At 39.6% G+C, this 20,535-nt stretch overlaps 2 protein-coding genes across 3 annotated transcripts in view; one reads left to right on the top strand and one right to left on the bottom strand.

Annotated features, from left to right (window-relative positions):
- Positions 1 to 883: 883 nt before the first annotated feature.
- Positions 884 to 20,535, bottom strand: part of gabra5 (gamma-aminobutyric acid type A receptor subunit alpha5) — a 30,056-nt gene continuing 10,404 nt past the window's right edge. For both annotated transcript variants that reach the window (XM_007568413.2, XM_016679846.1), the window contains exons 6-10: positions 19,405 to 19,487; positions 11,371 to 11,514; positions 4,668 to 4,820; positions 4,172 to 4,383; positions 884 to 3,326 (exon numbers count right to left, since the gene is read on the bottom strand). In XM_007568413.2, coding sequence (XP_007568475.1) covers positions 3,036 to 3,326; positions 4,172 to 4,383; positions 4,668 to 4,820; positions 11,371 to 11,514; positions 19,405 to 19,487 — 883 coding nt within the window. In that variant the 3' untranslated portion in view covers positions 884 to 3,035. The remainder of the gene's footprint in view (positions 3,327 to 4,171; positions 4,384 to 4,667; positions 4,821 to 11,370; positions 11,515 to 19,404; positions 19,488 to 20,535) is intronic.
- The window catches only part of gabrb3 (gamma-aminobutyric acid type A receptor subunit beta3), a 52,067-nt gene continuing 39,208 nt past the window's right edge, over positions 7,677 to 20,535 (top strand). Inside the window, exon 1 of the mRNA XM_007568416.2 lies at positions 7,677 to 7,771. Within this exon, the coding sequence (XP_007568478.1) occupies positions 7,677 to 7,771 (95 nt within the window). The remainder of the gene's footprint in view (positions 7,772 to 20,535) is intronic.

Genomic DNA, 20,535 nt, shown 5'->3' with positions numbered 1-20,535 from the left:
TAAATCCTTGACAAGCAGATGTGAGCCAGATGTCACTGCAGCAGAGAGACCCCCTCCACCAAGATGGGCTTAGCAGTCCAACAACTGCAGAGGAGGCGTTGGTGTAATCAAAGGCCGAGCAGAACAAGCACAAAGTTGTTTCTATCAACTAGGATTACGTTTTGGTCTTGTCACGTCGAGTTCTGCAAATCCACAAATTTGTAGGCTCACATGCAGCTAAGCAGCATATTTTTACATATGTTATAGAATGAAAACATTATCTGTTCTTCAGGTAGCGTGAAAGTTCTTGAATCGATTTTGCTTGACAATCTTCTCAAAGTCGCAGTTACACCAATTTCCAGTGCGTCTTACTTATCACACTTTTTCCTTCCACTCAACTTTCTAAGAAAACACTTGAGCCAGCAAAGAGCTTTTATAGCTTCAATAGTTGTCTTCTGGACATCTGTCAAAGTCAGTAGTCATACGGTTGCATAGGCCATAATAACTATAATATAACATAAAAAAAATATAATGTTATATAATATCACAATTTTCTGCAAAACAGAACTTTGGGTGTTTTTGTTATGTGTAAGTCATAAACATCAAAATTACACAAAACAAGTCTTAAAATATTTTACTCTATGTGTAATGACTCTATAAAATATGCATACAAGTTTAAACAGGGAGAGTTCAGTTTGATTTCATGATGCACCTTGAGAAAAAGAACAGATTTTTTTATTTTTATTAAGTGCAGACAATCTGGATTCACCTATTTACATAACACTTTTCTTTCAGTGTGGAGTAATTCAGAATGAATGAAACATCAGTTAGCAGCCCTTCATTAAAGCTTAAATGTCAGCAGCCACAGTATTGCTTTATTATGACTGAGCACTAAGAGCCGGAAGACGGTGCGAGTGAAGCTTTATTGGAATCAGGTACAGAACAAAGTGCACGTTTTTGACATTAGCACAGGCCTTGACATTTGTCACAAGAAAAATGGGATTTAAAAAAAAAAACTAAAGCATTGCATTTATTAAGAAAGATGACTGGCACATTGATGAAAACCTAATTAAATACAAGTAAAATGTTGACAGTTTTAGCATGAGCACAAAATAAATTGTCATTCACTTCAGCATTATTTATTGCTTCAGGTATTTGCTGTTAAAGCACAGACAGTTTCTGTTTACTTCAATGTCGTAATACAATATTTCTAAAAAAAAAAACTGTGCTAAAGTAGGCATTAGGTCATATGATAAAGTTTGGACATTAAAGCAAATTCAGCTAAAAATAACGTTTGTATTTTCTGAGATATGGGTGAAAAAAACCCATTACATTCCATTATTCTGTTAAAGTGATTTCCCTTTTTAGAAAAAGAAAATATGGGTACAATAAATATAGCTTTTTTTTTTAAATACGCTGAATAAAAACATCATGGCCACTCATATGTCGAATGCAGATATGAAATGGTAAGGCTCAGTTTAAAATGAAATAAAAAAAGCATGGCTGTATTTAAATGTCTAAAAATTCACAAATATGAAAACAAAACTCCAAATCTAACAATTTAGGTTTTTCAATGTGTTAAAAATCTTAAATTTACTACATTGCCATAAGTACTGATACATGCCATCAACATGCCAATCACCTCGAAAACTGTTAAACTGCAGCCAATTAGCATTTAATATGAGCTAGCTTGCTATCAAGCTAACAGTTTGTGTTTGTGGGTCACTTGAACTAAGAGTATTTTAAGTAACTTAAAAATATAAATGTGACACATGAATGGAATAAAATGAAGCAACAGCAGGTTAGTTGTTTTTCCCCATTCTCTTGTCTTTATGCTAAATAGGGCTAAGATAAGCTAAACAAAGCTAAAGACATCAGGTAGTAGCTGTTTTTTTTTATTAATATTGTTAAATATTCCTATTTGAACCAAGGTAATGTGAATTGGTGTGGTCATGGCGCTTTTTCTTAAATGTCCCAGCACATGTCCATCTTATTTTCATCCCAAAACAGGATTTTTTTTTCTTTTTCTCAAGGCTAATCATCAAGTATGCTAGCTTTTATAAAAGACCAAAGAAATAAACTTATATATATGAAAAAACTGAATGTTTTTCTAAGCATAAAACCTTTTTAACTTGCCAGGGTTTAAACTACTTGACTCATTTTCTTTTTAAGCACTAAAACTAGCAACTATCAATGCTGTTGTGCAAGCGTTACATCAATATAAGTGCAAACTTTACTGGCCTAGTGGTGCTATTCTATAAGCAGGGCAAATATACTACTGTCTTAAGCTACTCCCGTACTTACATATATACACAGTTTAACCTCACAGTTTAGAAACACACCACTTTCGCTTTAAACGTTTCCCGCTTTCATCTCCACTTAAACAAAAACTCAGACTGACTAAACTCAATTGAGGACAAGCCACCGTAAATTGAAAAGTAAAAAACATAAAATAAATTCAAAAAGAAAACGTGAACAAGTAGAGTCCACTAAATGAACGTTCTGAACCAGGTTTCAGAGTAAGGTTGAGTGCAGAGTTCAGTGCATTCATAAGGAGTTATCACACTCTGAAGGCAACACAATCAGCATGGCTATTCGGCTGCTTTTAACAAGAAAGCAAAGTTACATTTGCCTTGGTCCTGTTTCACATTCGTGGACCTCAAGGTTAATATTTACTGTACAAAGACTTTACAAAGATAAAAAGCAGTTTTGAATGATACAGTACAAATTTTTTACTTTGCATAGCATTTGGCCTTGCTGTTCCATTTCCAACTCAAAACTGAACGACAGAATACAAATGCCAAATGCTCAAAATTAAAAAAAAAAAAAGAAAAGTTATAACCAAGTTCTGGGTGAGCAATCATAAGTTAATCTTTTAGGTCGGTAATCATACATATATTAACTCAAGGCAAACATGGCAGCACTTACCCGAAGCAACACACATGCAATAACTTGTAAATATCTTAAAAGAACAACAATTATGGTACAAGGACAAAGTGCTTGGCATTATCGTTTGTTGATTAAGTTCACATCATCGCTGGCCCTCAGCCTAGAGCTCACTCGGCTCCTTTAATCACCGGCTCCCTGTTGAGGTACGTGGCCCAGTACACCAGGTTGAAGGTCCCAAAAAGCACTGGGAACACAATCCTGGACATCTTGTCGATCTTGCTCACGCTGTTGTAAGTCTTTTTGGGGTCCGGGGCCTTGCTTTCAGACGGTTTGAGCTGAATAGTTGTGCTGTTTGAAATGGTGGAGATGGACGCATCCTTGGTTAGGTTGGCTGTGTAGTTCACACCGGTGGAGCAAGTGTTGTTGGGCTTCATGGACAACGCCAATGGGTCTTTTTTCTGCGGCGAAAGGAACAAGCCGTGGTTCTCATAAAACTGTGGTGGTAAATATTGGTAATACAAGTTAAGGCGATACATGGAACAAAAGTAAAACCTGAAGGTTTTACACTTGGTTTGGACTAAGGGTCTACTGGACTAGTCTTCCTGACAGTCCGGTAGGTTCAATTGGGGACCAAATTGCAGGGTTTTACATTTTAAGCCTCTGCTGCTCTCTTTAACATTGAACTGTGTCAAACAAACTTAACTCTTTGAAAAAAAACTGTTCCCCTCCTCACCTGACGTGGCGCTGCATCAAGAACTACTGAAGGAAACGACACAAAGACATGAATACAACTTTCTTCCTCACAAAATGTAAACAAAATGGAGTAGCATAATTTTTTGCAGATGTAGGATTTCTATTGTGTCTTTCATAAAAGAAAACGAGCTAGTGCTAGACGCAAGCGTTTGTTTTGGTTGTATTTACCCAGAATGCCCAGTGCTATTGTTGTGGAGCGGTCTCCGGTCCATTTGCATCCACATAGGCATTCGAAACGCGCCAGAGTTCACTTCAACCGAACAGAAAGCGATGTTTTTAGGCGGACCAGAGTTGGGTTTTTTGGTCCGCATCCGAGTTTGATTGCACATTCACACCTCCCCAAATGAACCGGACCTTCTAGTTTGATTAAAGCAGACTAAATGGTGCTGGTGTGAACCTTAAAAAATTTACATTTTCAAGCATTTTCCACAAATGTTTCTCCTGATCATCCTCATTTTCTAATAGCTCAGCAAGTTTTGAACAAACTTTTCAGACGTTTAGCTCTGAAATCCCTATCTTCATATTTCGATACCAAACCCAGCGTACGTACCTTGGGCTGTTGGGCCTCCATCGCTTTTTTCCCGTCCCAGGCCCAGCTCCTTTTGGTAAAATAATTCACTGTGGCAAATTCAATGAGGGCTGAGAAGACGAAGGCATAGCACACTGCAATGAACCAGTCCATGGCGGTGGCATAGGCCACTTTGGGAAGGGAGTTTCGAGCGCTGATGCTGAGAGTGGTCATGGTGAGGACCGTGGTCACACCTGGCAGTGAGAGAGAAAACTGGGTCAGTCTTAGATATCAGAGTTGCAGTTCTGTTTCTATTACAGCAGATTAAGGCATGGAAAACAGCCGGCTGCGTAGGAGAGTATTATAAACAGATCACGCAGTAGTAGTAAAAAAAAAAAAAACCCTACAGAGAAATATTCAGCCTCTAATCATGGAAAGAACAGCTAAATGTCTCTCTGAAGCTGTGGGAATCCTCCTACCGCCGTTTCAGCTAAAATATTTCAGCCGTCGCACGGCTCGATGCGTCGTCCAGACTCACCAAAGACGGTCCTTGCTGGCACCGACTCTCGGTTGAGCCAGAAAGAAACCTGGGACAGAATCACAGTCATGAAGCACGGCATGTAGGTCTGGATGACGAAGTAGCCTATCTTCCTCTTCAGGTAAAAGTGAGCCATCATCACCGTGTACTCGCCTGGAGACAACAAAACAGATGGATTGTCATTTCTCCATGTGCTTTTGCTGTTTCTTTAAAACAGTACATTCAGGTAGAAGAGCTGCTGGGAATAATATGAGAGCTTTCTCAGTTTAGACAGGAAGCTTGTATTTCAGAACTTTAGAAAAATATCACGGAGATATTTGTTAACTCGGCTCGCATTAATTTTATAGTGAGAAGATGGCAAATGCTTGAAAAGTTAGATTTAAACTGTATGAACATGTTGTAATGTCAGGTAGAGCTACTACAACCTTGATTTAAAAAAAAAATCAAAATATGAGTTCCAGTTTGTTTGGATTTTCAAACTTTTGTTAAGACTTTTTTCTCTCTTTTCTTTGTTTTTTAAGTACTCACCATAGGTTTGACACGATTAATCAGATTAACTGTGATGTTTCGATTTCAGGAATAATTATCAACTAATTTAGCAATAGGTTAATAGTTAAGTGGAGTATAAAGACTAAAAAAAAACACCTTTTGCTGAAAGAACATATTCAGAGCATTAATTAATCCAAAATTGTACATAAACACATCCATTTTACATTTAAGAGAAAAAAAAACAACATACTTTTTTGTCTGTAAAAATGTTCTGCCTAGAAATGGTCGTTTGAATTTCCCCTGGTTCAAATATCAGCAGACAATAAAAACAAACAAACAAACAAAAACTCCCTTTTGATATACAGTCATTAATCGGTTAGTCCAAAAAAAAAATAGTCAACTGATCAGCTATAAATTGTATTGACTTGTTAAAGTCAAGCAGAAAACCCTGAGCTTTTCACATGTTGATTCTAGATGGATGTTTTTAGCTGTAGATTCCTCCTTTGCTAAACATGATCAAGCAGAAACTATAGAACTGCTACATTATTGCATAAAAGGCAATAAAATGTTCACTTCCTTATTTAAAAAGAAATTGAATTGTTTGTTTATTCGCATTGCTTAGTGTATTTTCTAAAACTGTTCAATGAAAAATCTGTAGAAAGTGATAATTTCAATCTGATTAATTGATTGTCAGAATAACAGATAGAATAATTGATTCCTAAGATAACAGCTAAATGTGGCCCTAATTCGTTGCAAGATCCTCACACATCTCCCCTTCTCGTCACAACAGGTTTAAGTTTTGTCACTAAAGTTTTGCTTCTGCTTTGAGAAAAATGTAAAATAAAAAAGCCAGCAGGCCCGAGCGACGTTTAAATCCAAGAAATAACAGTTTGCTGTCGTAAGAAAAACCTCTCTAACATTGATATTTGAAACTTTGATCTGATGGCTGATGAAAACCGCAACGCTGTGGTTTGTTTGTTTTAAACTAAGAATATACTCAACCTGTGACATTTCTTTCTCTCCCTCTCATAAAGCACCTGTGTGGTGCCCGGCCCGCCCTGCAGGCGGCCCACCCTGCCTAGTAAACCTCCTCTTTCTGGGTCATCCCGCCGGTGAACTCTGGTGACTCAGACCGCGCTCACAGCCTCACACTGCACGCCCCCTCTCTGCGCAGTTTCTGCTTTTCCATTCAAATGAAGCCCAGATTAAAAAGGGACTTTGAAAAAAAAAACTGGCAGATTTCAATCCTCATACAAAAACCATACTTTCAGTAACTTCCAGTAGAAATAAACATGACTAAGACTGGTATTTACTGGTATTTACTACTTTTCCCACACTCTCTGTCTGGGATTTTCTGTTTTTAATCACAATATTATATAGTAATTATTGTGATTTGAGCTGCAACTAACAATTATTGTAGTAATTGATTAATCTAATAATAGTAAAAAAAGGCACAATGTGCAGATTTTTCACTTGACCACTTTTGTACATTATTAGAAATACATTAAATGACACAAATACAAAAATAACAAAGTCCTACTTTTAATTAAGAAAATATGTGTAAGAAATATCAACACATTTTTCTTAGTACCATCACTTACAGTGACAGTGGTGATCCATTTATGACACCGTTTGTGATGTTTTCTGAGTGCGACGATGACAAGATCGCTTTATCTTGTATTATTACTACTACTACTAATAATAATAATTATTATTATAATTATAATAAATTGTAATGCTGGCTGCACTTGCTGCCATTAACTATCTGCTTTTCTGTCATATTATCTGACATTGACCAGAGTTCTCTCCTTTAAATAATTCATGTATTTATTTTCACAGGGAAAGAGAAAGTAGGTTGTTGGGTTGGGGAGAAAAATCATTGTATCCTGTTAATCAAGTGAAGATTGCATTTGAATGATTTCCTTGTTTTGTGAAATCCTGTCGAGCTGCCGAGTCTGATAAACTATAGAAAATCCACAGATGACTGCTGCTTTCTCCTGGCAAAATCGGATTTTTCTGTCTCGCTAATCCCTTGTCACAATCTGCACTCTCTCTCTCTCAGTCTCTCTCTCTCTTTCTATGTGCAAGCACCACGTACGTGTGTGTATGCGTGTGTGTGCGTGTGTAACACAGTCCATCCCATTCTGTCAAGTCAGGCCACTCTTGATTGGGGACGTTCATCCCCGCCTCGCCTGAACGAGAACGCAGAATTGGACCTGGCTCGGCGGCGCTGACTGCATGCAGGTGCAAAGTGGAAGGTGAAGGAGAGCGAGAAGGGGGGACGTGACGGGACGGGAGCAAAGTTTGGACGGTGCGAGCGATGCAACAAGCGGCATCATGTCGTCGGTGAAAGGAGTTCCCGGGTTGCCTTCACTCTGTGGACTGTTAGCCTGCAGCCCTGCTCTGGGGGGGCCCGGCGTGGGGGTGTCTGCTGTGATCTGACCTGACCCGACTGCCTTCTGGGACTGAAAGGGGATGGAAACCTCCCGGGTCTAAACAAACAAACAAACAAACAACAAAATGCGGTTGTGGTGGATTTTACTATTTGGGTTCTGGAGCGTCTGTGGGGAGCTACCATTTATAGCAGAGAACAACGCGGCCATGCTGGTTAACTGGTGAGTACAGATCCACGCCATCTGTTGATTGAGCTGTGATCTGGAAGCAATATCATGCATTTAAAAACAAAAACAAACATTAAAAAAAAACAAAAAAAACAAAAAACGTTTGTCTATCACAACTTATGCTCCTGCCGCCGTATTTGCATCCAGTGCGGTTCAACCGGTGAGACCCGGGGGGTCACTTCCTCCACGTGTGTGCCCAGCTCACTGCTGAGCTATTCTGGGCCCGTTAAGGAGGGTCTGAACCTCAGATTAGCTCGGCTAATTAAGAGCGAGCTGGCTCTGGGTAACTCGCCTTCCCTTTTTAGATGGCGTTTTGCTACGTGTGCAAAACGGGCCGGACTCTTCAGAACTTGCTCTGCTCCAGGGTTTCCTGCCCGGATTTGTCTCCAATTTAATGTGTGTGATCATAAAATGCTTTTCTTTCACACATCACCCGGCGAAAACAGGGCATAGCACCTCTGTTTACATCTTTGGGAAGCCCCTCTTCCTCTCCCCTCCTCCTTTGTGACAGAGTAACAACCAAAAAGTATTATTCTTTACATAAGGGAATTAAGCAGATGCTGTCCCGTCCAACCCTTCCGTCGCTTCCACAGCAGCCAATCCCTGCGCTGTGATGTCACTTGGTAAAAGCACAACTGATGGGCCTGCATACGGATTAACCCTACAGACCCAGTGGCTAAGACCACGGATAAGTGATTTTTTTTTGTCCCCCTCCCCCCTTACCCCACCCACTCCTCCATGCGTCTGCCACCTCTCCTCCTGACAGCCCCAGAGACAGCTGGCTGTGTGTGGGAGGCGCGCTCAAATCCTGGAGATTCATTCATTGTCTCCCCCCCTCCCCCCCACTGCCTCTTATCCAGCTTGATTTGAAAACATTTCCTTTCCACAGCAACTTTAACGAAGCAGGCTGTAATAACGCTGAGCGTAGTGATGATAATAAAACTCACGTCCAGGCTGGAGCTGCTGTACTTCCTTCAAGGTTCTCGCCCACTATTCCCCACTTTTGAATAAAGGTGGTGACCCTAAATGACTTAGATTTTGTCACATCCAACATGTGGAACAATTGAATCCATTTAAAAAAAATAAACAAAAAAAAAGTGCATTCTTACTTTTGCTTTATGGTAGGAGTGTCAAACTCATTTAGCGCATCACGATCATGAACAGATCATTCCTGCTTGTATCCATCAGACTATAAAACTCTGAATGTCTTTATGTTGAAGTTTACTCTGGACTCATTTATACTCAAATATTTCCATTTTGTTTATTTTATATTTAGGTCATTTTTAAATCATTTCTAATTTCACACCTGTGCTATACACTTTATATTGCCAATTGCTACGATTGTATTTGCTAATATTTCACACTTTGGATGTGAAGAGCTTGTCAACAAATAAGCAGTTTCCTCTTGAGAATCAATACGGTATATTCTGAATGTACTGAAATGGTGGGTTGTGGCAGACTGTGTGGATAAAACCCATTAAAGTAACAGGGTTTCCCCTAGAAAACGTTCTAAGTCCGGTGGTACAGGCAGTAGGGCGTTCAGCGGCCCATCAGGCTTTGTGTTAAGAAAAAGTTTAAAGTTGGCAAGAAATTTTAAAATATGCTTTTCAATAGTTTCACCAAAGAAACTCTTTAGCCCATCTTTGCTATCACTGTTACTGGTGTATATAAGAAAGAAACAAACAATACTTAGCCTTGTGGGGGAGGTAAGTAAAGCCTGGTGGCCCACCAGGCTTATAATACACTGAGGGAAACCCTAAATAATAATAAATAGCCGTCTCTGTATTCAGCGAGTGCTTCTTAAAGTTAAATATTACTGAACATCTTTTCACAGTGATGTAATGTAGCAGTATACAAATAAAAAAAACTGCTTGGATTTGACTGGTAAAATAACATTTAAGCAGACAACTGTTATCTTGATAACAATCTGCACTCTCTCTCAAAATGGCTCTGTTTATGCAGCCATCTTGAGGTTAGTGGGGCCACATAAATGGTTATCATGGGCCAGATTTGGCCCATGTGCCTTGAGTTTGACACATGCTTCAGACATGCTTAGGGCTGGACAATAAATCAACAAAAATAGATATATACATCAATATACCAATAGATAATGGATCTGATAGAATGTTCAATAATTTCACTGAACTCTGATCCAGAACTGCACAGCATTCTGGGAGATGTAGGCAAAGCAAAGGCTTTAGCTCCCAAGCACCCAAGTCTTGAAATTCATTGAATTTATACACTGTGCCATGATTCAGCTCTGGAACTGGATCAACCCAGTAAACCAGTTACCAGACATGAGCAGCTCTGTATGATTTTAGCTCACTGTTCCAAAGCAAACAATGAGATGTTTACGGGTCTTCTGGTGTAAAAATGCTCCTTTTAGCTTCTTAAGGGAAATTTCTATTAGAATGAGGTCAAAGCTTTGATTTGCCCACATAAGAATATAAACTGTATTCTTTAATCATTCTTTGGCAGATTAAACTGTCTGCTTAGGCCCACTGTCTTACTGCTTGGCCTATTTTCTCCAAAGATTTGTTTCAGTGTCTCAACATTTTGCTGTAGAGTACAGTGGTATAAACCCAGATGTGCTGTTCCTGCGATGGCAGCAGGTTATTGGGGCCAAGAAGCAGCAAAGCAAAGTGAAAGGTCAAGGAGATTCTCCTCTCTCCATGACACATCCTCTTTGGTTTGTTGTGAGCTGGGTCTATTATTATATATAGTGCTCAAAAAACATAAAGGGAACATTTCACTTTAATTTTGTGTGTGGCTCCAAATCCAGGCCTCCATTGGTTAATACATTTGATTTCCATTGATGATTTTTGTGTGATTTTGTTGTCAGCACATTCAACTTTGTACAGAACAAAGTATTCAATGAGAATATTTCATTCATTCAGATCTAGGATGTGTTATTTGAGTGTTCCCTTTATTTTTTTGAGCAGTGTACTTTATCTGTATTTCACCAAACAAAAATGTTGAATTCCCCCCCCACCCCCACATTTTGACATAGTAAAGCTACATATGTAAGTATGGAGTTGAATCAGATTGACCAGCACAAAGAGCCTCATGATTGTCAACTGAAAGGAAAATATCTAATTTTAAAAATGTATCACCATTGTAAACCAGAAAAGTGTGGGGTGCATTTATATTCATTCTTCAGTCTGATAAATGAATCCGTTGGCACCAAGAAATCCCCTCATCAGTAAGTGGAGTTCACCTGTGTGCCATTTAATCTCCATGCATGTTCTGTACAGCGACACGGAGGCAGAGGAACGCAGCTGGCACACCGGGGAGAGTTGTGTTTAAAACAAAACATGCTGCAAAACACTTTGAACATCTCAGAGAACGCTGATCAATCCGTCAGCAGACAGGGAGTGGAACCAACCCACCAAAACATGGCTGTCTACCTAAACTGAGAAAAAGGGCGAGGAGACCATAAATGCTCCCACCTACTTTATCCAACGTGCCATTCTTGTTAACATAAATGCGTGATGAAAATGTTGTTCGCAGAGCTAGCATGCGCCCACTGAATTGGGCCCCGGCCAGGGTCTGTGCTCTGCAGCCGGAGAGGGTTTATGGTCTGTCTGCTGTACCCCGACTGGTGTAGATCTCCTCGGTTCCCGCCGTCTGGCCAATCAGGTGATACTGGTTGAGCCTGGAGCCTTCCTCTGCCACCACCACAGACTTGGCTGCATCTTCAGTCCACTTGTAGATCACTTCTGAGACAGGGTAGGCATCTAGCAGAGAGGAGACGTTTTTACAGGTTTATAACCAAATAGGTAGATTGCACAATATCAAATCCATACAGAAGCATGGAGCCAGTGAAGATTGTGTTTAGGCTAAGGCTGTCGATGTTAACGCATACGACTGATCTGAAGAGTTTAATGCATAACATAATGAAGATTAATTGCGTTACCTATTTTGACCTAAAAGCTTCTCTACCACGAAGGGATACCTGGTTTACAGCAGCGCGGTCTTGTACTGCGGTCAGCAATGCAGAGTCACAAACACAAGTGAAAAAATGAGCCAGAAGAGTCAGACTGGTGAGCTCAGCGGCAAAGTTTTCCTTTAATAAAACCTTCATGTACGTTTGGATAAAACCATTATATAATGTAGTGTAATATTGTGCTATGCTACGATATTATTGCAATAGTTCATCATTATTTCAGTAATGAATTACCCTTCCACCAAAGCACAACAGATTTATAGTAAGTCTGTCACAATAAACAATTAATTAATTAATTAATTAATCACATGAGAAATTAAAATAATCTTGATCGTAATATTTTTTGAAAGACAATTTTGTTCACTGAGGTTTCATAATCCATTTTATTTATGTTTGTGGTTGTAATGTTTCTTGTCCTCCCAATCTTATGGTTACAGGCCTGGTTTATAGGTAATATTCCTAAATTACGTTTGAAACAAAATTACTTTTATTAAACCTTCCTGCATATAAAAACATGGAAAGCTTCGATGTTTGATTTGAGGCAAGAAAAGATTTTCTTTAACATTTTTAGAACAATGTGCATATTTGAAGTTTATAAAATTAAAAATGCTGTTTAATCACGATTAATCACAGCGCTAGGGTGTGACTAATCTGATTTAAATTTTGAATTGGCTTACAGAACTAGTTTAGACCATCAATTATCAAGATGCAAAATATTTAAGCTGCACTTCACAGCCTCCATCCCTGGTAAAGATTTGATGAAATTATTGAAATACAGTCTTTGTTCATGATAATAATATATAATAATTCCACAATTAGAAACAACTGTTAGAAACAATTAGAAACAACTGTTTTTAAAAGAGTTACACTAATTGGTTTTGCTTACCATCAAAGTAAAGAAGTAACTGAAGCTTTGTTTATTTCTATTTTACCCTTTTGACTTGATCAGTGTTTCTTGACATTTCTGGCTAACAAGCCATAACTTCCCGTAGTATAAATCTGACATGAAACACAGAGTCAGAGCAATAACTAAAGAAGTTTTAAAACAACCCGAATTAGGCAAACGAGGCTCAACGAGAGTTCAAGTTGGTTGGGAAGAAGGAAGTAAGGGAGGCAAAGAAAAAAAAAATCCTTCAAAGTTCATCTGTTGCAAAGAGCGCCATCTAAACCAACCCTTTGATAGGGGGCTGCAAGACTTCCTCTCTTGGTTCATGAAGATATTTTGCCTCTGTTGAGTTATGAAGAAACTTTTTGGACTGGAGGCAAAACATCTTCAAGTAACAAGAGAAGTCGTCCAGCTGTCTTTTACTTTGGATTATCTTGTCCTGCTTCTCTTCCAAAGGTCCTAAACACCTTGTTGGAGTACATGGCATAATTAACTCTTAAACAAAACATTGAAAGCAGGCTGGCATTAGAGATGCACCAATCCGATATTAATATCTGGATTGGTACAGATATTGAAAAAAAATTCTAGATCTGGTATAGCAATGTTTTATAATTCACTTTGCACTATATTTAAAATTCCTAGTTGCCCTTTCAGAACCATTTGAAAGACGATTTGTTGCCATTCTTTTTTTTTATGTTTGACCAAAGTAGTCATCCTGTTGTTTTTGTCAGTTTCTTTTTTATTTATTTTCTGTTCTACTCCTAATTGCACTGACTGAGCAAATGAAAGTTGTTTTTACATGCTTGACCAAACTTGTGAAGCTATGGGTGCATTTATGTGTGCTTTATTGGTGCAGAGTCACCAAATAAATGTGTAATTCAGTACATTTATGTCTCTGTTTAGAAAAATAAACGTCTCAAGTCAACTCAGCACTGTTTTTCCGTATCGGCTCGGTGTCGTCCGATACTAAATCTCAGATATTTGCATTGATATCAGAAGTGGAAAAAAAGTGAATCGGTGCGTCCCTGCTTGACTTCACATCTTTCAGTAGAATATTAACCCAACAGTATTAACAAATCAACCTTCGTCCACGCTTAATAAATAAAACACTATAATAATATAAAACTAAACTAAACTTGTGGGTTTATCTTATGAGAGGATGCTCTTGTTATGTTGTGGTGGACAGTTTTTACAAGTGGATAAATCTTACTTTAAGCCAAAAACTAACGGCATCTAAGATTTAATTCTGGACCTTTCCTTGTGTCAATATTGGCTTCACCTCCTCCTCCACTAATAGACGTTACATAAAAACTGAGCTGCAAATCAAATGTCAGAATGTGTTCACTATATATCTCCATGCTCCCTAGAAGCATCCTTTGAGGGAAAACAAAGTTTGATGAATGATGTATTACGTGAGTGTCATTATGCAACGGATATGCTTCTCACAATTTTCAAGTACTACAGGTGCGCTGTAAAATTTAATCCTGTGTTCAGCAGATGAATTAATGCCGATCCATCCTTCTGCCATGACCTGGAGCTTAAAACGCACTAATGTCAAGGATATTTACTCTTAGCTTCACAGATATACTCATAACTACCATAAAAAATATCCACATTTTGTCTAAATAATATTCTTATATCATCTGACTGTAGGAACATTCAGCTGAAATGCTCTGTTAAGAAAAACAGTAAAAAAAAAAAATATATATATATATAAATATATATATCACTAATGTCCAGCTGCATTACTTACAAAAAACCTTCAAAAACCGAGGAAAACAAAGCAAGAGGCTGTAAACTTTTAGGTTGGAGGGCATCTAATTCAAATAACACAGTACAAAAGTAAAACGGTCACGTTTTCATTCATTTTCCCTCAACTTCATTCAAGGTAAAAAAAAAATAATAATAGTAACACCTACTATCGCATTTTACATTATAATAGCCACTTATTCTCTACTGTTGTACATAATGTGGAAGCCAAAACCCAAAACCTTTCCACGTGGCTGAGAAAAACTAAACCGGCACATTTTAAAACAACCTGCACATTTACCAGCTGGATTGGCATTGCTTTGGTGTGGAGTGCTTTAAATAATGTCCTGAACATTTAATTTGCTGTTGTAGCGACAAAAACAAATGTTTATTCCCTCCTCTGAATGAAAGTGCTGATTGAGTCCAGCCTTCTTTGTCGTATTGAACCGAACTGTGACGTCTTTATGTGACGGATTAGAGCAACTGCATGTACAGTAGCATAGTGTGTTAGCGTTGCTGTCGATTTGCTAAGATTGACCATCTTAATGAAAAAGAAGTTGTAGCAGGACTTATGAAAACAAATGCAAAATGTCTACAGCAGACATTGAAACAATGTTTCCACGTAGTCTCATGTTTATTTTAACTCCGATTCCCAAATTGCACAAATTGAAGTTACACCAGAATCCTCAAGGATCTTAAGGTGGAGTAAGTTTTTTTTTTTCTTTTTACAAAGTAATTTAAAAAAAAATACTTAACTTCATGCCAATATTATGGTTAAGAGTCTCTTTAATAAAATATCAGAGAAAGTTCCAAACTTACAGCCATTTTCAACAACTCAATGCTGCATAATAAAATGTTTTTAGTGAGACAATTAAGAGGCTGAAACAGTGGATGTGTTACCTAATCACGCCCACAGCTCCTCTAAATAATCAGCTTTTTTATCTTGACAAACTCCTAGCACCATCAAGAGCAAACGACACAAACCAGTAATATGAAATATTCAACACAGTAAACAGATTTTAAAAAAATTCTCCTCAATTTACTGATTGTTTACTCTAAGTTTAGCTTTTGGTCTAGTTTTTTAAGATACTTGGTATAAATTGAACTAGACGTTAATTCTTGATGTTAAATAACGTTAGCTAAAAAACCGTTGTGGAGATAAAAAAAACACCCTGTCCACATTTTAAACACAAGTTCTCTCTCTGCATCTACAAACTGGACAGGTCACCAGTCTGTCACAGGGCAACACAGAGACAGACAGGACACACAACCATGCACACACACACACACACACACCTAGGGAGAATTTAGAGAGACCAATTAACCTGACAGTCATGCTTTTGGACTGTGGGAGGAAGCCGGAGTACCCAGAGAGAACCAACCACCCCAGACTGGGAATTGGACCCAGGACCTTCTTGTTGCAAGGCAACAGCTCTACCAACTGCACCACTGTGCAGCCCACTTCATGTACCTATTTCTACACAACGTTTGGCCAAAGTTATTAATAGCCACTGAAGGGATGGCATTAGAGCTGCAGGTTGTAGGCCCCCTGGGTTAAGCAGTTACATAATGCGTCTTCAGTCTGAACTACAAATAAGACGCAGTCTTGACCTACAAAGCAGTTGGACCTGTTGAATGGTAGACCAGATAAAAAGCAACACATGATTTCATTTCCCTAGTTTGTTTTGTGTTAGGAGATCATCATTAAAATGACACGTTTAGGATAAACCGTGAAAAGTTTTGTTTCACCACAAATTCTGGACAAGCACAGCAAAGTGCGCCTCAGAACCGCTGGGACAGAAAGAGGTCAGCGCTCATAGATTTGGAGCATGTTCATGAGGAAGCGAGTTTCGTTTCGCAGACTGCATCGCTTGCTGTTTTTTGCTGTGAACTTGAGAACAAAAGAGTCAAAGCGCAGCGTCAGCACAGCGAGGCAGGTGCAGCGGCTCCTTCACAATTAGCCGCGCGCCGTAGCGGCAGAGTCTTTTGCGGCCTACGTTCTGTGAGACATTACGCTGCTCATGAGAGAAATGCTGTTGCAGGCACTGTTTTAATGCAGGACAGACTTCAGCTACCAGCAGATAGAGGCAGATCAGTATTCAAGTTGGGGTTGATGCGTGTTAGATTTATTTTCTTCCCTCAGCTACCTTCTTACGCGCAGACTAAGAGGGAATAAATAGCGCCGACTAAAATAAACCACGACAGTAAAATTTGACGTAAACGGAAGCATTCCTCACAATATGTGTGGGGCCGACCACTTCCAGCGCTCTCAAACTCTGCCTTATAAATCACTGTCAGTAGTTTGACAGACACAAGTTACAGCAGGAAGAGAACAAGGCTGATAGAGGCAGAGTTCAGTCCATGAAAGGTGATTAACTCAGCGCCAAAGGACAGGTCTACTTTTGCTTTGAAAGCCTTGAGCTCCTAGGTGAGTGCTGTCCATTAGGTCAAAGGATTAGCTGAGGTTAATGGAGTTTGAGGAAACAGGATATACGGCCAAGCAAATTTTACAGCTCACAACAGCAGATTGCCGAGGTATCTGTGCTCAAAGTGGAGCTTACACGTCCTTTTATGGCCAATACAAGACGTCTTGTGACAAGACATGTTGGTCCCCACCTTCATTGCATCAGAGTGGACACTTGTCTCAAAGCTGCAAGGTATAAATGTAGTGAATACTGCTGTGAATGCAGCTTAGAGTGTCTTGCAAGTCTCTCTATCTAACTTTCATGAATATGCCTTAATCCAAGCCACTACATTGCGGGTCAGTGTGTAATGTTTAGGGTCTTTAGCAATGATAAACCGCTTCCTTCCAGGATTGCTCTTAGTTCCACCAATCAAGCTGTTTCATGATGCTGCCACCACGATGCTACACTGTGTAGCCTTTAGGACGATGTACAGTGTTTAATTTCAAGCACACATAAATGCCTTCTTTGAAATGTCTGCAAAATCTTACAACTTGCTTAAGACGACGACTTTCTTTCTGCTACTCTTTTTATCTGATCTGCGAAACACGGCACTTCTAATTGTCCTTTCAGTTGATTTTCTCACCTGATCTGTGGATTTCTATAAGTCCTCCTAGACATCGTCATGGTCCTCCTTGCTGCTTTTCTGATTAATGCTCTACCTGCCAGTTTGGGTCGACTGCCATGTGTTGTTGGGCTTGTACTTGTGCCGAACTCTTCCAGTTTTTGGTCGACCCCTTGAACATCGTTCTGTGACATTTTCCCTTTGATTTCTTCCTCCAAGTGCCAAAGTCTTTTGGATGCTGCTGGTGAACTTTTCAAGCCTTCACAGAACAGCTGAATTTAGTTTGAAGGCAAGTTGTTGAAATGGATATTATTTAAGGGTAACAGGGGGGTTAAATACATATGTACTCCAAACTTTTAAGGGTTTACAGTTGGGCACTAGTTTTTGTTGGTCTGACGTATAGAATCAAAGTTAAATACCTTCATGTTTTTGTTTTGTATTGGGACAAAATGCCATACAGGTCAATTTGCAAGTCGCTGTGCTCAGAATGAACTTTGGCTCCGTGTTTATCCATTGTTCTGATGAAAACAACAAAGACCTACATAAATGAATGAAAATTATGTCCGTTTCTTTCAAGAACGTCATGCGTAGACTTGAGATGTCGTTAAACCGCACCAAACTACGGTTAAAGTCACCTCAGGGCGACACACAAAAAAGGTTTAATTCAAATCCAATTACATACAGTGCAGTTCAGTCCATTTACAATCCAATCCACTACACAGATTGAGCAAATTCAATTTTCTAACTAAGAAGTCTCTTTCACTGTTGCTATTCCGTCTTTCCCTGTAAGAACCATAAACCTCCTGGATGAGCTGGAAACAACTGGGACAAAGTGAACTGAATTGACCGTAATCCGACAGAAATTACAGCCAGACCGACTCTAAAGTCCACCAGGCAAAGCCCTGTGGCTTAAAGTTAAGATGAAGAGCAAAGGCGGCGTGATGAGGGGTCTCGCCGGCGGCGTTACAGAGAGCGAGTGAAAAGGAGCCTCGGTCGGCTGTCACGATTATCCCCGCCGCCGCGTGGTGTCAGCTGTGGGGTGGAGGTGAGCAAAGTGGGCGTGGAAGGGGATAAACGTGGTGTGATGCTGTTCCCGTGAGGCCCGGGATCACCCTCCATACGTCAGAGGCAGGGAACACCTTAAATGATCGTCTTAAGCCTCCCAGGCAGGAACTTCCCAGATTGTTTAGGAGCTTTGTGAATCGAACCAAGGAGACGCTGCAAAGTGTACAGCTGGAAGGTTAAAGGTTGAGTGTTAGGCTCTTTATGCTTCCGTTTTGTGAGGGTGTGTATATTTGCTTTATTTGTGTCAGAAAGGCTCAGTCAAAGTCCAACTCTAAATTCAACTGAGAACCTACGAACATTTTTCAGAGTCTCCAATCTGACTGATTTTGACCTTTTTGAAAAGAAAAATGTGTAAGAATTTAAATTCTTTAGATGTGGAAGGCTGGTAGAGTCGCACCCTAGAGGACCTGCTGCTGTAATTTCAACTCGGAATGCCATTCCTTCAGATTTTATCTGGAGAAATTTTTTTAAATAATTTTTCGTCCACTTCAAATTCCTCAACCGTCACTTAAAGTTTGCAGTTCTGATGCAGCAACGTGTGGGGAAAGCATGACGAGTTTTCATGCAGTAAACAGAGCTGAGGTGGGATAACGAAGGAGGCCGGGCCGCGGCGCTGACATGTTGATTAATGGCTTAATCAGGAGGAGTGTGTCAGAGTCTAAATGGTTGTCTCCTGCACCACCACAGCAGCTCCGCACCTGAGGGATGAGGGCTGTCAAACACTCTGTGCTGCATCACGTGCAGCGCAGCACCCTCTGCGCTGATAACGACTCCGAAACCGAAGCAATGTCAAATCAGCTCCTTTTCCGCTGTCCTCATGCATCCAGCTGGGGCTTATATTTCTATTTCCTTTCCTTCATCCTGTAAAGAAGCAGTTGCTCATCGTGTGTGTGTGTGTGTGTGTGTGTGTGTGTGTGTGTGTGCGCGTGTGTGGTAAGAGGTGTGTTAACTTACAGCTTCCGAACTTAAGGGGGCAGGCGTGGGCATCCATGGGGAAATCTTCCAGCTGCATGGGGCATTCTGCTGAGATGGTGAGCCTGAAAGAGGAAGCCCAACACCCAGATTCAGAAACTGTGACATAACTTTTTTTTTTTTTTTAATAATAACGACCTTGTTTTTCTCTGAAATATATATAAACACACTGTGTAAAACTATAGAGAAATAATCCTTATTTTTCTACTCGGTAGCAATAAAAGGCCACCAGAGGAACTTTTGTACAGCTATAAATAATAGGCTGATGCAGCGTGTGTGGAGCTTCATTTGGTGGGAAAAAGACGCCACCTATCTACGGAAAGAAAATAGACGAGCGCCAAGCCTGTACAATGCCGCCCTCTGCTGGCTGCGTCGAGAACAGCTGCAGTTTCTGGTGTGCTGCAGACCTCCGAGCGCCGGAATGCGGGTCAAAAATACAGCGGCTTGCAAAAGTATTCATACCCCTCGAACTTTTCCAGATTTTTGCCACATTACAACCACAAACATAAATATATTTTAATGTAATTTTATGTGAAAGACCAACACAAAGTAGTATACAATCGTGAAGCAGTAAGAACATTATACATGATATGCACGAGAAAAGGGGGCTGGATACTTTTTCACATATGGATGGATGGATGGATGGAAGTGACTGACTTTAACAACAAAGAGAGTAAGAAACTAGATGTTTTGTTAAGGGATTTTATATATATCCTGGTACCAGACCAGTTATTAATTTATAGGTGAGCTCTGGTTTGATCTTAAACTTTTAACTCAGTTAGAATTACAAAAAATATTTCAACGTTGACAGGAAATGCCAGAATCTTTTTGCATTACATACATTCTCTCAGTATTTGGCAGCATTTTCCTTTAATCTGTATGTCTTGGCTTCAACGTTCTGGTTTCCTTCCTCCAGCTTCTCACCACAGTTTGCTTGAGTTCTGGCCCATTCCTCCTGACAGAACTTTGTAGGACTTTTTAATTTTAAATTTTTATTTTTTTTATCTTTGCTCATGAAGTTTATATGCGACTGAGATCATGGATTTTTGATGCCCTGTCAAAAACATTGACTTTTGTGTCATTAAGCCACTTTGCAACTATGTAGCAGGATGC

The sequence above is a fragment of the Poecilia formosa genome, unplaced genomic scaffold, assembly GCF_000485575.1.
Source record: "Poecilia formosa unplaced genomic scaffold, Poecilia_formosa-5.1.2 Scaffold222, whole genome shotgun sequence".
NCBI lineage: Eukaryota > Metazoa > Chordata > Actinopteri > Cyprinodontiformes > Poeciliidae > Poecilia > Poecilia formosa.
This window is presented reverse-complemented; position numbering and strand designations above follow the sequence as displayed.